Raw genomic sequence first — 17559 nt, 5'->3', positions numbered from 1 at the left:
TCGGGAGGTTTTCCAATGGTTGGAGTCGTGCATGTGTATGGGATGATGATATATGGGCTATATTTTTTCCTCAGAAGTTATCATACTGATTTGTTGCACTAGTAAACTAATGTGGTTTATATTATGTTGTTTTTTTTCGTTACAGGTAAGCAATTGGGAGCTTTTTATTCATTAGCTAGTAAGCAACAAGCAACAGGAAATCTTCCGCATTCGCTATTAAATGTAGCGTTAATACTGTAAGTAGAGATGCATAAATCGATAGCACTAAAAACATTGAAGAATTGTTGAAAATATAAAATTCCTTTTCAAAAAGCAAAAGAATGCATAAAATATGACAAATGATAGGAAAGTAAAGAACATGACAGAGGAATTAAGAGAATATTGATATCATAAGTAGCACATGTTGTTGAAATGTCGATTCAAATCAATGAATAGTTGCCATATGATAATCTTATCTTATCTGTGTCCACCTTGTGCAAAAGGATCCTCATCAAACTCTTCTGTTCTCTATTTCTTTCTTTCCTATCTCCTCCTGTTCTATTTTCCATTCGCTTTATATAACTTTTGCGAGTCTTCTGCTCCTTTCATCCACTGTCCACGCTAGGTTCGGTTTCACATTCTATTCCTATTTTCCTGCAAACCCAAAAGTGTGCTATCGTTTTCTTAATATCCTTGCGATCTGTAGTTAGCCATCGCTTTCCTTCCATTTTTTTTCTTCCCGCTCTGTGCTGGCCTTCCTGATTGCGGCCTGTTTTATTTCATTTGTACCACCTCTCACCTTGACCCGCTTCCCCCTCCTATCCTTGCCCCACCACACTTGCTTCGTCGACGCGAACGCGCCAAAGAGAGAGCCAAAAGGGTTCCGGGGCTCATTTTTTCGATTATTATTCATACAAATGTTCTACAAGCGCGCATTGTGACGCGGGAATGATGGGATGTTAGAAAAAAGGGGATTTTGCTTTTCTTGTGTTTTTTTTTGTTATTCCTGTGTGTGTGTGTTATATTGCTTCCCCTGCCTAAAGTGAGAAGGAGTGAGCCAAAGGGGAGGGAATCGGTGGTTATACCATTTGTTGTTGTTGTTGTTGTTATTGTTGTTGCCTGGCCGCTTGTCAAACGGGGCACAGGGGCAGGGAGCAAAGCGCGCAGGGCGGCATATTCTGATGTCGCTCCATTTTCCTTGTTTCATGTTAACCCATGTATGTGCCCTAGGTTGTTTTTGTACATGTGTGTATGCGTTTGTCTTTTCTTATTATTATATTATGCGCCTTGCGTTAGCCGGCCACCCTCCTCCGTTCCTCTGTTTTCTAGTTGCTTTATCCTGTTTTCTTCACTAATTCTAAGCTTTCTTCTCGCACTACCGACGTTCTGCACGTTCGTTTTCCTTTTCATGTTTGCTGCTTTACGTATCTGTTTTCCTGTGTTTTGCCTTATTCTCTCTTTTCATTCTTTTCCATTCCATGTCTTGCTCTTTCTCGCTCTGTGCGTTCCATTCTTCCCATGCAGCATGTTGCTTTTTCTCTTTCATTTCCTGCCGGCTTCCTGTTTGTGTTCATTTCCTTCCTTTATTTCGTTACCATGCTTGGCGTACTCTGGTGCGCTCGTCCGGCGGCAGCAGCAATCTTCCACCAATTGCACAATTGTGTGTGTATGTGTTTGTGTGTCTGTGTTGCCTTTGCTCGGCTTGGATCTCCATAATTTGGCTTCCCGAAATTGTTTTCGCCCTACATTGAACCGAGAGCTCTCGCGAGCTTCTTTCGATCTTCCCGGTGGCCGGCGTGAGCGCGCGCGCGCGCCCTACATTCCCACTGCAACGTTTCGTTTCGTTTGCGCTTTCCTGCCCATGTGCAAGATTAACGCAAAAGGAAGCGGTAGTTGCCTACCGGCGATTCCGACCAGTGTGTGCGCCCTCCTCTCGCGGTCGTGTCGTGTCTGTCCAATTGGGCCAGGGGGTTCGTGGACGAGCAATTTCTTATTAATTGCCAAAATTCGCGTGAGCCCATTGATGACGATGGGGTCCGTTGCTGCTCGAGGGGGGGGTGTGGTGGAAAGGAAAGGAAGGACGCAAGCGAGCCGAAAAATGAGTGTCGGGGTTTGCGTACGAAGCAGTAAACCGGGCGCCCAAATGTGCGTGTCTGGAGCTCTTTGGCCTCCGATGGGCAATGATGGGTTCAAGAGCAGGGCAGCAGATTCGCAAATGAAAACCGGCCCTTGCACAAAAAGCGACAGAGCAAGAGAGGAGAGATGAAACCAGGGCAACCGGGCAGCATCCCTAACCCTAAGCGGGCAGTCGTTTCGGAAAACGATTTATTACATTTTGCAATTTAAAGTATTTGGAGCGGGCCGGGTAATGGTGGTTGATTAGGCTAGGAAACATTCAATTTTTGGACAATTAGCGGCATTTTCACTTGGTGATTGCGTCTATTGTTGATGTGCCACATTGATGATGCTCTTCTCACATTCCATTGTGATGTCTAGTTGAACTGTTGTGGGATAAAATGTAAGTCCCGCATTACCAGTTTTCAATAAGCAACAGCTGCTACTAAACATCCTTAAATCGTAACGCCAACCGTCACTGGTTTTCTATCCTCGCATTCCGTTACACTGTTGGCAGCTAAGCCCCGGTACCAGCCGATGCATGATTATGAATGAAGTTTCGCTGCATTCCGATGCATTAGAAAGGAAGAGCAAACCAATTACAATCTCAGTGCATCAAGGCGCGCAGTGCACGATTTTTCCCCTGATTTCCCGAACTGCAGCTGCATTAAACTCTCGCGCGCATGATCCTTCAAGGCTCGGTAGCTTCTCGCTCGCTCACTTACTCATACTCGCATTCACATTGCCTCTCCCTATCGCGCTCTCTCTCTCTCTCTATTGGCTAGTGCACCCTATGATGCAACTGCATCGTTGCACCTGTTTCGCCGGTCGCAAAAACGCATACACGCTCGTCTATCAAAATATGTATGTCCGTCGTGGCCGGGGTGGAAGATTTTTCGGGGCGGAGCATTCGTCTGCCCATCTAGAAAGGGAAGAGTCGTGAGGTGGGACAATCGTTACGCAAGAAAAAGGGAGAGAACGAGAGAAGTGAACGAGAGCAAAAGTTCCTTCCCTGTATGTGTGTGTGTCTGTGTGTGTGTGTATGTGTGTGTGTATTCTACCCATAATGATGGCATTTCCGAGTGCAACAGGTCTCGCCGCGTGCACGCTTGGTGCTGCAATTTGCAAATGCAATTTTCCCCGTTTTCCCCCTCCCTCGTGTTGTGCATGTGTTTGGTTTTGTGCTAGTGGGGTGAGGTGTGCATAGAGAACACCGAAAAAAAGGGGTAAATGCAACAGGCACACAGCGAGTGCGATAAGGGTTCAAAGGACACGCGCATATGCTGTGTATGTTTTGCGGGCTGTCGGACACACACCGGCGCACTCACCGAGACACAATGGGCTTTTTGGGCTGCATTTAAATTGCAACAGTTGGTCGGGGGGTCTCTGTCGAAGTCGTCGACAAATCGCCCTTCGTTTTTTTTTTTTTTTTGCAAGGACCCGTCTGGATGAGTCCCCCTCCCACTCGCGTCCACTCTCTGTCGCTCGATAGTTATCGCGACCGCCGCTAAGGAACATTCTCACTTTCTCACTTTCCCTCTCTGTCTGTCTGAATTTCCGCATTATAACGATGCCGTGGGTAGGTTGCACACAACAAAAGGGATGGTCTTCATTTTGTTATCTATTTTGTACTGTTTCATCCGGAAGTATCCGTCCGTTTTGCGCGTATGAAGGGCATCCGATGCAAATAACCTGTGGTGTGCGTTATCAATTGACAATAAACGGGAGGTTAGGATGCATAGATATCGAAGTTAAATTTTGGTACCGATTTCACGCGTGAAATAAAGTAAAGATTAGTAAGTAATTGAATGTCTAAGACCAGAACAAATCAATCGGAACGTATGAACCGCGTATCTCAAGAGGCATATGACATTTGTATGACATTTGACACTTACTACGTTTATGCGTTTTTGCTAGGTTGTTTATACTATAACCGTTCAAATAGACATAGAGCGACAACGTCTCGCGCGACAAAAAGTAGCTCAAAATTTCACTCCGCGTAGATTAAAGTAGCTCATGTATGTATCAACCTAAAAAATGAGTTTAAATGTGTTTAAATTTATTTGTTTGAATTTTGAATAAGTCTGGCTCATAAACAAACTGGATAATTCAAATGTATCGGACCAAGCAGAAATTTCGCGCGAGACAATTAGCTCTTTTTGCAAAATTGAGCTACTTTTTGTCGCGCGACAGCTCTGTCTGTCTACAATGACAGCTCTCTTTCACCATCTGGAACCAGCATTCCATAGTCCTGCAATTAGTCTATTGGCACCGATGTACTAAGATGTCTAGTTAATTGCTATGAGTTTAAACTGAGTCCTCTTATGATTTGCTAGAGGTGTGATTTACTGTAAAAATATCTCATTTCCCTGTGGATAAAACTCCAGTGATTTATTGAATGCTCTACTGGTCTGCAGACAAGGTGAACAAGCCGAAGTCCGACCACTTGGCGTCCCACAACGATGCAGCTTTGGAACGTTAACAACTCACTCCCCCCCCCCCTCCCCACCAGACACTCCAAACATCGGCGAAAAAGCTTCCCCTTTCCTCTCTCATCAACCACCCCTGGTGGGATCCTTGGCCGCGTAAGCGCCTGTTTTGTTTTGCGCACAGATCACGCGGCATCCTCGTGGGTTGCCACGAGAGATGGCTCACCGTGCCGCAGCTTCGTACCGCACAAAGCATCATCGCTGTTCACCATCGCAATCCCGCCGATGTGCACAAAAAAAACGCAAATTTGCGGCCGTGTTTTTGTATTGCTGTTGCTGTTTGTCTACTACTACTACACTACCGACACAAACAAGAGATGAAATCGCGCTTGGAAGCTTTGTAGCGTAGCGTACCTCCGGAACCGGTTTCCACGCGTTGCAGCACCCCCTTTAAATTTCGCCATCGTGCGCCCTCACAGTGGTGGGGGTGAACTGCACAATCATCGCTTTAACTTTGCATCGCCGCTCTCTCCCGCTCCGCTGCAGTTTGATGCGCTTTAGGCGTGTTTGCGCGAGCGCGCGCACGGGCTCTCATTTGTTGGTGTGTGCGTCCACGCTTTGCCGGCAACAACGACGTGGGAAGCCTTTTTCGGACGGGAATTATTATTATTTGCATCGCAGCTTCGCTGACGGCTGCACGCGTATTGCGCAGAAGAGTGATTTGTTCGCAATTTTCTCCCGTGTTTGTGCCACAGTGTCTGTGTGTGTTCCTTACGACGACATATTTCGAAAAGAGTTTGATAATATGATCCTGCAAAACGTAAATAAAACATTCGTAAGAGGCAACTGCCGGTTGCAGTGTTGTGATTCGATATTACTTTGCCCACCACGGTTGTGCTGTGACCATAGTCGCCGCGTCAGCACTTTTCCCAGCACTGCTAGCTCCTCCCGGGCATAGTGTTCAATCTCCCTGCCCTGTGATTGCAACGGTCAGCAACTTCCTAAGCCGATGGTAGCGGTGTTTTATTAAAGTTTTCAACTAAATTAACCGCTCGAAACGTGAAGCCCCTCTAGAGTGGGTGCGAGTGTGTGTGTGTGAGTGAACGCGTACGCCACCAATACACAACGATGGTGCATTATGCGACGATTTATCACATCGCGTAGTGTGTGGCAAGTGCTGGCCGGATACATCAGCGAGCACAGCCCGAGCGATCGTTGAGCGGATTTTTGCTTACCAAGCCAATTAAAGCGCACCCTGCCGCTGCCGCAACCGTACGCCATTAGCGGACCCGACATTCCCGCGCCCAACTGTCAACTCGGCGCTCTGTGTGGCGTTATCGCGCGCTCGCTAGTGTTGGTCTATCGTTGCGAAAGTGTGTACGCTTGGTTCGTTGCTCCCTAAGTGTACACACACACACACACAGGCGCGCTCGCACGACTGGGTTGGGATTTGGATTTAGTTACGGGTGCAGCGGGCACACACGGAGCACTAATAAAATTCAAACGACTGGTGCGGTCAGGCCCCGACCATCTCGGTTCGTTCCGTTCGGGCCGTCCACAGCACGTGTATTGGTGTCGCCTTGCGCTACATTCTGCCGTATCATCGTCTCCAACCGGTTGCTGCAGCGCGCGCCATCACCGCACACAGGGGCCGCCACCAGCAGCAGTGAGTCTCGTGTGTTCGCGCGAACCGGTATAGTACACGTTGCGTGCCCGGTGACAGATACATTACTGCGTGCGTGTGTTCAGGTTGCTTGCGTGTAACCAATCGAAGAACGTTGTGAAATCAAAGTTCTTTTTCTCTCGGGCTTTAATCTAATGCGAGTGCGAACAAGAAGAGTGCCATTGCTCATCTCTCAGTTCACCTGTTCCTCGGTGCTCCGAAGTATGACAGCTGTCAACTAAGTGACACCATATGGAAGATCAACTGGTTTGTTGTGTTGTATGTAGAGTGCATCACTACTAATGTACAATTACTAAGCGTTGAACTAAGCGAAAATGGAACCAGTCGCATACAGTTGAATCCATAATCACCGTTGGTGTCGTCCGCGTACGTAACACACGCCCCTCCCTCCGCACAGGCACTGATAAAACCCGCTCTAATGCACAATCGAAACCTTGCCTAGTGTGAACTACCAGTGAGTGTGTAAGTGTGTGTGTGTCTTCCTGCGATGGCCTCCGCCTGTTCGGTGACGTGTTTTTATTATTGAAGACACCCCTGGGCCATGCCGGCGCCTTAATGTAAACGGCAGCAGCAGTGACCTGGTTATTTTTTGCATCCATCCACTCCAGACGTTCACGCAGCGTTGTTTGTTGCTTCTGCTACAACATTGTTGCCCACTGTCCTTCGGAAACCAATCGCCGGTACCGTTTCTATCTCTGTTGTGGCTCCAACCCCACTTACACTGTACCGCCCTACAGACACATTCACACACACATATTCAGTGCGATAAGAGGTTGTGGCTGCACGTAACAGATACTTGTGGAGTGTTAAGCTTTGCCTTTTGCACTTGTCTCGACTGCTACAAACCACAAAAGCAGATACCGGAATTCGGAACCTTTACGGAAAGTTTTCATCCAAGGTTTGATGCACGTGTGTGCTGTTTGGTGCCGTTTGATTGTGCTAAAGCGAGTGACAAATAAACTGCCCGACCCCTATCCACGGTCACGTGTGTTTCCAATCAGATCGACTGTAGACAGCATTGGTCGGTGGGTAATATGGCCCAGCATCAGTATCAGCAACAGCAACAGCAGCAAACACAGCAGTACCAGTACCAACCGATATCGCAGTTCCACAGCCCCGGGGTAGACTATGGTCATTCGTTAGTGGCGACCGGTGCAACAGCCTACTGGTATCCCGGCGCAGGCCAATATCCCGACACGCATCAGGCGCAGAACGCTAGCAGTAGTTTCGCTAGTGGCAGCGGTAGAACGCGCACCAGTCGCCCTTACAGTAGAGATGGTCAGAATGAACAGTTCGCCTCACGTAACGCTTTTGTAACTTCGCCCAATCGTGTGTCTAGGTATGTCCAGAGGGTCGTTAGGTGCTAGTAAGAGCTAATGCATCATGCAAGATGGCAGAGGATGTTATATAGGTTTAAGAATATTGAAGCAACAGATGCAATCCAATCCTATTTCTAATTCATCTTTTACCCTTTCTTCTACTTTCAGGTAAGCAATGAACAATTCTGGAAGCGAATGGACACGTCTAAGATAGGCCTACACCATACAGATAGGCCCGAACGAACGCCCCACAATAGTGGATGGTTTTGTATTGAGCAACAGCTTCACCGTTCCCAATACCGAACGGGCGGGTGGCTGTTTGATCAGCTGTGAAGTAACCGGCACACCATCCGCGAACGTTCTTTATAGATTAGAAGAAGAAACAGCTCTCGGCAGCTGCTGCTGCACCCCACTTTCGCTATGAAGGGGTAGTTTTATTATGTGCCTTTAGGGGTGTCGCCGTTATCGTCTTTGCGAATTTGTAGCATTGCAAACAAAAACTGCGCTGCTAGTCGTCAGAAGCACGATGGCGCCAAAACGGTGGCGCCTTCGCGCAGATAGGCAGCAAAGGAGCGGAAGGATAGACGTATGACGCTCGCTGCTAATACAGTTGGCGTGGTCAACGTCGCTTTGCGCGCGATTAGCGGTGAAGTGTGTGCTCAGGAAATAGTTCAAAATTTTTCGGTACATTACTGAGTGCTTATCAAAGCGACCCAGGTAATCTCGGTCGCTGCTACAGCTTTTTTGGGGCAGCCATCGTCTAGACGATGATGGGGTAGTGTACTGCGTCTAGTCGATTCGTTGTTTTGCAGCATTAGGCGCTGTTCCGATTTGATAGAGTACACTCTAAGTTTGTTGTTCGCTTGAATGAATTGCAAATGCTGGTAAAGCATAGTCAGCATTGTAAACAACAACAATCACAATGATAAGTATTCGTTGCTGGTCACTACAGCTTCTGAGAGTAGATGCATAACGCTGCAACGTGTTCACTTACAAAAAAAGATGAACGTTACAAAGACACATGAAGAGCGGCAGGCGGTATTTGCTTAGGCCTGATCCCATTCCCTTGCCTCGTGTACTTTCGTCAGCCGGGCGTCGGTGCAAGATGTTTTTCAATGATGGCAGTTCATATCAGCCAGCTAGTGACGCGGGAAGCAGCAGCAGCAGCTACCTTGTTGTCGGGTTCACCAATGGCCACGACAAACAGAAGGGAAAGAAAGAGAGACGCACGAGCATCGACGTACTTAAGTGATCGCGACTGGGGCAAAATCTTGCGGTGCGGGTTTCGCTTGGAAAGTGTGGAAAAGTAAACATTTGTTATCAATAATGTAACAATTTCTACAATTTCCGGGGTAGTCGTTGTCGCGGTTCCGCACACAAACACACACATATGTGTAAGATGCGAGGGCAACATCTGCGTGCGCGTGTAAGAGCTGGCCATAGCGAAGCGCCGCGACTCGACGAAGATGCCGAGGAGGACGCCAGAAAGAATCGCTGCGCAAGCGAGATCGAATGCTATATAGAAGCACCAGAAACACAGCGACAGCGATGTGAGGAGAGTGGGCAAGCGGAGCAACACGGGCATCCATCAGTGGAGGATCGTCTGAAAGATTATGGTTTCATTCATAAAAATATGCAACGGCTGAATTGAGTTAACGGCATTGGGAACATGGTAGAGGCCGTATGTTTAGGCGTCGGTTCCGGCAATGAATGAACGTGTCGGTGAGAGGCGGTAGAGAGTAGCAAGTGAGGGTGTGTACAAGATTTTTTAGCTCAATTTTTTCACGTGCCCTTGGCGTAACAGTGCGCTTACGCTGGGGTGCTGGGTAGTGGAAGTACCCTCGGCATCCATTGCTATTTCCTGTATTGCTTCGCAGTGTGTCGTCTCAGACAAGAAGTCAAAAACCAAAAATACACGCTCTGGCTGTCGTCCAACATATACGTGTCTGTGTATTTGTGTGCTCTGTTGCATCTCAAACGAACCGCACTCTTGTCCCCGCAAACCTCCTTCCCTGCCCAATGCATGCGATGCATGACGCTCAACATTATGACAGCAAATCATTGGGCGGGCCAAGAGGAAGCGTCCGTACGTCGGCGGCGGCTTGCGTTAGAGATTATTAAGAGGCATTAATTCCGCCGTTCGGAGTCCGCTCGCGGTTTTCTGACGCTGGCACGGCCAGGACTTTGGCTGTGCGCCGTCCGATTCTTCCACTGCAGCAGCAGCAGCAGCAGCAGATCGTGCGATCGTTTTGACAAGAGCGAAAAACGTTTCAAATGAGGGTCTGGCTTTTATGTGCTCGTTTAAGGAGCTCCAACTTCACAGCCATACAATTCTAACGAGCTTCGTCACTGACTACCGAAGCAGGCGCAGCAGATCGACTGAGCCTGTCGAAGTGCTCTCGGTATGAGAGGGGATTGGGGTGGGGAGGAGGGGACTAGCAGGAAACCGAAGAACCTGCTACTTTAACGCTCGCCGAACACACTTAACACGCAGACAACATCGTCGTGGTGAGATTGTTTATTGCATTCTGAACCCGCCAAACTGCATTCCAATGAGTACAACTTGTTTTTTTTTTGCGTGTGTGTGTTTTTGTTTTTGGGCATGCCGGTTTTTGGCGCGAGTAAAAAGTGTGGATACAAAAACAAGAGCGGACCAAAGAAAGGGAACGAACACACGAGCGCACGCATCTCATGGGAACGCCTCGAGGCGACTCCGTATCGGGCTGGAAACGATTTATTTTAATTTTTGTTATGTTTGGGGCGGCTTCTTGGGGCGTCTCGTCTCTGCGGTAAGGATATCGAGCTGCATTATGATACGTTTGCAAAATAATGAAGTTTACGGAGTGATGGGGGTGAAATATGTAAAAAAAAGAAACAATCACTGTTTGTACCTTAGTGCGTTATCGTTCAAATAGACAGTTGTGCGATTCTCGATCATCGTCGACATCGATCTTTAAATCCATTGGGTCGCATATTTTGTCACTTGGGAATCCAGTAAGCCCAAATGTCAGTTCAATTTGAAGGCTTAGATGACATCAAAATCATAAAACCGTTGACTACCCATTAGACCCGGATGGGCTCATTAACCGCTAAATATTGCCTGGCTGATTCACTGCATACAATCTCTCGCTATCGCAATCCACAAATGATGTATTGCAAAAGCAGTCACCGTTCGTCACCTCCAGTCACTCACTCCTCCGTGACCACACACGCACGCCCGTGACTGCACATTGCTCGGTGCACTTTGTTGCAGCCCAATCGCGGGAAGGCATGGTGCAAGCGAGGAGGACCTGGTGAGCGAGAAAAAAGAACCAGTTATCCAGCGCACAACAATGCGCCTCGTATGTCGCGACAATGTTTGCCTGCGAGCACGCTTGTTGACTGTTTTCGTTGTTAAATTTTTACCCGCTCTTCTGTCCGGTGTTGTTAAACTGAACTTAAAAATAAACGCAGACGGATGTGTGTTTACGTTGACAAATCGGCGAGCTGTGCGGGCGCAAAAGGCAGGAAATGAGGTCACCGATGAATGTGAGGGAAGAGCCAGGGGGTGGCTATACGATCGACAAATGCATCGATACATCGCTGGAAAGAAGATGTGCCATGACCGGCTTGCGCTGTTCAGCAGCAGTGTGACCTCAAGCCGTACAAATGCAGCTTTTTTTTCGCTGTTGTTGTTTTGGTTTCGCTTCACCGATTCATTCACCGATCGGGTGTCGAAGCGGGTGGGGGTGCGTGTGTGTTATGCTAATAGAAAGCGCGATGCACCCAGGAAATGCAGTTGTGCACGGGCGACAATGTGCAGCGCATGATCGCAATCGCGCATTCGCAGGAAACGTGCGGAACGTTGATGACAACATTGTATGCATTGAGTGCGGGTGGTGGGTGATCGGATTGGGGTGGATGGTGTGGGTGTAAGTGCTTTGTTATTTTACTACCCAGCGGAAATGCAATGATGAAAATAAATACAAAGATCATTGCATGTTCGGTAGCGCTTTGCTGAAGATAATTCCTGAAGAACATCTTGCAGGAACAGTGGTTCGCATTAGTTTAAAGTTTTAAACTATTTCAATGTATTTGAGGACTTTAAATGAAACCCATGTTGGCGATCAAGAATCAAAAGGTCCGCTATTTAGACACTAAAACATCGATAATTATCGACCAAAATCGATTAATTTTTGATGGGGGAATTGAACCATGTCTTACCTTGTAGAGTCCAGCGTCACTATTCATTAGACCATGGAGACACATGGCTGAATGGTGCTTATTAGGCCTATATAAGCCTCAGGTCTTCCATATCAGAACGGTTGCTTATCTGTGTCATACAGTAGCGTCTCTCAATTACACCACCGAACCGAAATGAACAGGGATATGGCGTGTAGACTCAGCAAAGAATCCTACTTTCTACTTATCGCCAAACGTCTCAACCGTGCACGGGACAGGAATGTTGGTTGTTTCGAATTGGAAATGAGCAAAAAGCGCCAGACACTCGAGACACAATCGCGTCTCCTACCAGCGAGACACCTCCTCGTCCAAGGCTTCACTTTCCACGCCCGATCGCGGTGACATCGTTTGCGGGCGTCGATGTTTGCGCATTCCACTCCAGCGTATGTCAACTTTGTGGAGAATGGGAGCCTGCGGGGCGAGCGGAGAAGGGCGGAGGAGAACGTCTGACGACCTACCCGCGGCATTCCAGGCAACTGTGCCGCGTGGTATAGGTTTGGCCTTCTCCCCTTTCAAGCCATCCTTCGTTGGGGAACGACGCTTGTGTGCTGTGCGCACTGCGCATGTACAAAATCCTTCCATCCGCAAGATCGTCTGCAAGATCGAGCGGAGCAGTTTAGCAGTAGCAGAAGAATGGTGGTTCAGCGAGCCGTCACGCATCTTGCGATAATGCGCCACTGTCTTAAGTGCACCCTCGGGTGCAATTCCAGTGCAAACACGTACATGACGGACGTATCAAACGCACGGTCCTTATTTTAGACCGTTGGGGCCTCAAAACATGCGTCTTTTTACGTGTGTCGCTACTCCAATCTCCCCTGCTCATCGACGATACCACGTCTCCTGAGGTAATTTCCCAAGTGTCAAGTCAGCGAGAGCTAATGTGTGTGTGTGTGGATTATGTCTGTCTTCCCGAGACCCAGGCTCCGACGCGACAGGGCGTGATGGGGACAGAGTTCCCACAGCTCAGTATCCCTGTCGGGGCCAAAATAAAGCAAAACTTTCTTTCCCGAACTGGTCTTGCTTTCTTCGGTAGAAACAGGGAACTTTATCAGGCGATTTATCGCCTTCCTTCTCAGCGGCATGCTCCGGGGCCTGTCTGGATCAGGTTTTTGCGCAACGCGAGGAAGGAGAACATACTACGCGCTGCCGGGAAGGTTCACATTGGCATTCGTTTGTTCGTTGCCGCCGGGCTTTGCGATGTAACGGTTTCCCGCATACTTTCATCCATTCGGAGATCGGTGTTTTGGTGGAATTGCAAACTTTGCTTCGCCGTAGATGGGTTCGAAGTGAAGTGCGCTGATTGTTGGCTGATCCTCCATACTGTCCAAGTAGAGGCGTGTATGAATGGTAATGTGATGCATGCGATATTTGTGTATGTGTGTACCAAGTGTACAGTGTGTGGAATAGGCGTTGGATGTAGAACTTTCGAGTGAACACTATGTGGCGTACTAATCGCTGACACGTGACCGGCGTGGACCCGGCAAAGCACGAATGTGTTGCGCCAATTTAGAGAAGGCGGAAGTCCGTCCCCGTCCATCGATCTCGGTGACGAAACCGATAAGGTGTGCATGGATGTGTAACGGCTAAAATCGCTTTGCTCACGTTTGTTAGGGTTAATATAATGGGGTGTGTTTGGTGTTCGGTCCGACTGCGGCTGTGAAGATGCAAGGTATTAATCATAGCTCCACACATTTCCTGCAGGATTGGGATTAATGGTCGCGATGAAAACATCTGGTGACTGATGTTGAATTCCAAGTTCTTCTCTAGAACGCCGAATACCTACCCGATGCCGATCGTTCTAACGCATCGGATATGCCATCGCATGTGTGAGGAATGGAAAACGGTGACTAATATTGGCAACGCATTGGTTGTTGGAATTCGTGCAGGAATGCAGCAATGGAGCAATGTTCTTGCGCTGGTGTTTGCTTATTTATGCAAATATTGCTGACGTTACGCTTCCGGTTGGAGCGTTGGAATGCTCGCAGGTCTTGTGCTGTGTGCATAGAGCTGCCTGGAGGAAGTACTTAGCGCAAGAATCGAACGAGCACTTTAACTTTGCTGTGAGTACTCAACCGTGTGCACGGCACCTCCAATTAGGGAGCAAAGAAAGTTCATTAGCTGCTGTCGTCAATAGGAAGATGCGAGAGAATGCGAATGTGAACGGTAAATAAGTGAAAAGTAAACGCTTGACGGTAACAAGGCTAAGGGTGTGTGTTCTGGGTAGAAAATGTACAACACTCCAAGATACACAACCTCGCGCAACATACGCTTTTAGTCGTGATCTGCACGATCCTCACACACGCGCTGGGCGCTACAGTGACGATCGGAGTCTGGCTCTTGGAATTCGGTAGATCCGTGGACGGGCCCGAAGAAACGTTGGAGGACATGTTGCGTCTCCTTCAAGTCACGTTTGCGGAATTTTCCTTCTCCCAGGCCAGAAAGGAACCAGCTCCAGAGACCAACGAGTGCTAACGAGTGAGAGGATATCGTCTCCCACTCGCCCTGAGATCAGACCTGACCGCGGGAGCTGATCGTGCGAGAAGACTCCCGGTGTGGTAACGTTTCGACCGAAATGCGGCGTCCTCTCGTCGCAGAGAGATCCAAAGAAGTCATTATGCAAGATCGAAATCTTACGACACAGGGCCCAAAGGCAATGGTGGTGTGACCGTTGGAAGCGTCGGTTGTGTCTCGGCAATAGCCGTCAGAAGATGAACCGACGCGAAGAGTCGGTAGGGAAAGTGGGGTGAAATGACATCAACAGCCGCCGCACAAACAAGAAGCAATGCAGGCTCGCTTCCACCCCACGCCGCATCGCAGTCTTAGTAGTCTTGGCAATGAAGGGAGCGAGATGAAAGAAAAAAACCACAGCAGACGGGCTGAAGGGGTGAGGCGTTGAGATGGGCTAAGAAAGGGTGCAAGAATGGTGAGGGAAAAGGGAGAGAATGACGGAGAAAGTAGGCCGAATAGGGGGGAGAAAAAGGAAAGCGAGAGAAAGAGAGTGAGAGAATGTATATGTGTGGAAAGCATAAACGACGATGTAGAACTATGCGATGGTTCGGTCGGTCTTTGCGCTAACGTTTGTCGCTGGGGCGATGGGAAACGCCACCCAGGGGCCCACAGTTCATTCACTTTCGGGTTTCTTTTCTGTCTTCGTTTGTTTATTTTTGTAACAACCTTTTTCCACGCGGCAAGAATCGTGTGCAAGCGGCGGGAAGGCGGTTCGGTCTTGCGCCCTCTAGCGCAGATTTTCCCCAACTAGCGGCTTCTGCCGCTCGATCAGTTGCCTGTCTCGATATTTTTCATGCGTGTTTTATGTTGTGATTTTTTTGTTGTTGTTGTGGAAGTTGAAGTAGCGGTTTGATGTGCAATTTTCGTTGCCGTTTTTTGATCGCACATAAGTTTCAAAGATTGGGAAGATGTTGGAGCTATCCCGTTGGTAGGCAATGCCTACATAAAGAACAGCGGGCAAGACGATTATCGTTCCATTAATCCTATCGGACGTCAAATACTGCTGCCAATTGCAATCTATGACCATCCTAGGTGGATCAACACACCAAGAAATAGGTCCCAAGAGGGCCCAAGAAATGCCTGAACAGTTGGAATTTATTGGAGGTGTTTTTGGAGTCCGTCCGATGATGATTACCCACCGGAGTAGGGTCTTTCAATCAAAGACCCTCATCTGCGAGATAAAACGTGCTCCTGTCGGTGCCTCTCGATACAGATATTCTTACCTATCCAACTCCAGCATAGATCTGGCAACGGTGGGAAGCACACTATACGCTGGGGAAAAAACCCGTTTCATTAGCCGATAAAATCGAACCGCACGCTATTCATAACCCGTTATGCGTTCAGCCCAATGGAATGCTGAGATGAACCTTTCCGAACCGGCTCGCTGGTGGCGAGGGACGAGGTGGCGCTGTTGACTCAGCTACCCAGACCCATCGCGAAGATCGATGCTCCAAGACCTCACAAGTCTAGACCCCCCGACAAACGAAGCAACAAACGAGCAACTTCGTCGTGCTCTCGATCTTCTTGTCCACTTTTTTGTCCGAGCAGCGAGATATTTCCATCGTATACTACCACTTCTTTGCTGCCGCTGGCTTCCTCTGACCGCGCGTGAAACCTTATCGGGAGAGAGAGGGCCCTAAACTGCCCACTTGCGCCTATGCTGCGCCCTGGGAGATGAATGAAACGAAAACAGTTAGGTCCCTATCATGAATGGACGCGCACGACTCCTCGCTGTTGCGCCGTTGCGAAATCTTTGCGCGTCAGCAACATCTCGAGATGACGAGGACGGGATGGTACCACACATGTTAATCGGAGCTCGGGGCCGCAGGGGATTTCAAGCGTCAATTCATAAAGCACCGCCAACTCTAGCACACTCTCTGGGCCCCCCCACTTTATTTCCCCTTCGCTTCTTTACCATTGTGCGAATGTGTCATTTTCTCATCTCTCTTTCTCTCAGTTTTTTTTATTATTTGCACAAATATGTCTACCATCCCGCGCCAGTCCCCCACATACGTTTGCCACAGAGCGCACTCCATCCGTCCGCATTAGTGGTGGGTCTTACGATTTATTTCAGGTCAGGAAATGCCGGAGTCAGGTGCAAGTTTGTCGGAATCGATTCTAACCCGTCGGTGCAGCGGGTGAGCTAGGTCGGAGTCGGAATCAAATCCAACCCGTGGGTCCAATTTTCCAGATATTGAACCTACTTTGACCCACTGTACCAACGGGTCGGAATTGCTTATGCTTTCATGCACCTACCGAGATCATTGCAGCTACTGAACCTACTTGTCCCTGTTGGGCCTTCGACCCGAACGACTCCGGGTCTGGTAGGTTCGAGTTGACCCACCCATCACTAGTTCGCATATGCCTTGTTGCGTGTGCCTTTCTCCCGGCATCTCCTATCTGTCGGTGGGTTGAATGTGGCTGGAACAGACCCCACAATCGACATGGATGGTCGCCGATCTTCAACTACCACTCGAAACGGATGTGCCCAGCCTCCTTGGCAGGAGGGAATGCGCGAACGATCTTTCTCTCTACTGATGGTGAAAGAGTAGCGCAAAAAGTACGAGCTATAACGTTTTGCACACACATTGAGACTCATTCCCTTGGGCGGTGTAATGTTGCTCGCGACCTCCCCTAACGTTTCCTTTCGCACGGCAAACGCTCTCGTATAGCGAGGCAGAGAGAGAGAGAATGAGAGATGGAGAGAGGGAACGCTGAAGCTCGCCCTACGCCATCCGGCTCTGGATCGCGATCGGCCATTCTTGCTGTGAGTGTGGGCCACTTAATACTACAATCGTGTTGCACATTCATCGTTCGTTAGTGACCGTGCGTTGTTTGTGTGGTCGTCGTGTGTATTGAGAGTTTGCTTCCGGTTTTGATGGCCGGAAGCTCGACGATTTTTTTTCTCCAAAGTTTGCCGCGGTAAAGATCTCCATACCGGGAGTAGAGGCCCCAGTGTCGGAGCTGGGAGTCGGATGAGCAGTCTGCCGAGCGCAGTGCCTTTCCGTTGGTGTTGGTGACTGTGCGTCCTATTGATCGTGTTGCGTTATTTTGACGTGTTATTTCCGTGTCTATTTCCTCTTGCAGTACAACGGCCAAAATCGTCATCAGTGGTATACCGCAGCACGCCAAGTTCGACGATATCGAACCGTTGCTGAAGCCGTACGGTAAGGTAGAGCACTGCGAGGCAGGCACCAGCAAAGATCCCAACACGCAGACCGTCCATATTACCTTCGAGAACCACGACCAGGCACAAAGGTTAGTCCCCGGCACACTTAGTCTGTTAGTTTGAGTTTGTCTAACG

The 17559-nt window shown here is 48.8% G+C and overlaps 1 protein-coding gene across 11 annotated transcripts in view; it reads left to right on the top strand.

Moving 5' to 3' along the window:
• Nucleotides 1-17559, top strand: part of LOC120902545 (insulin-like growth factor 2 mRNA-binding protein 1) — a 66435-nt gene that overhangs the window by 35931 nt on the left and 12945 nt on the right. For 9 of the 11 annotated variants that reach the window (XM_040311382.1, XM_040311383.1, XM_040311386.1 and 6 more), the window contains one exon: nt 17343-17513. In XM_040311382.1, the coding sequence (XP_040167316.1) occupies nt 17343-17513 (171 nt within the window). Of the gene's footprint in view, nt 1-6208; nt 7547-17044; nt 17178-17342; nt 17514-17559 lie in introns of those variants that run through there. The other 2 variants (XM_040311378.1, XM_040311387.1) reach the window with 2 other exon arrangements.

This window comes from Anopheles arabiensis, chromosome 3 (assembly GCF_016920715.1).
Source record: "Anopheles arabiensis isolate DONGOLA chromosome 3, AaraD3, whole genome shotgun sequence".
Classification (NCBI taxonomy): domain Eukaryota; kingdom Metazoa; phylum Arthropoda; class Insecta; order Diptera; family Culicidae; genus Anopheles; species Anopheles arabiensis.
Note: the sequence above shows the minus strand (reverse complement) of the source record. Positions and strands in the feature narration are given on the sequence as shown.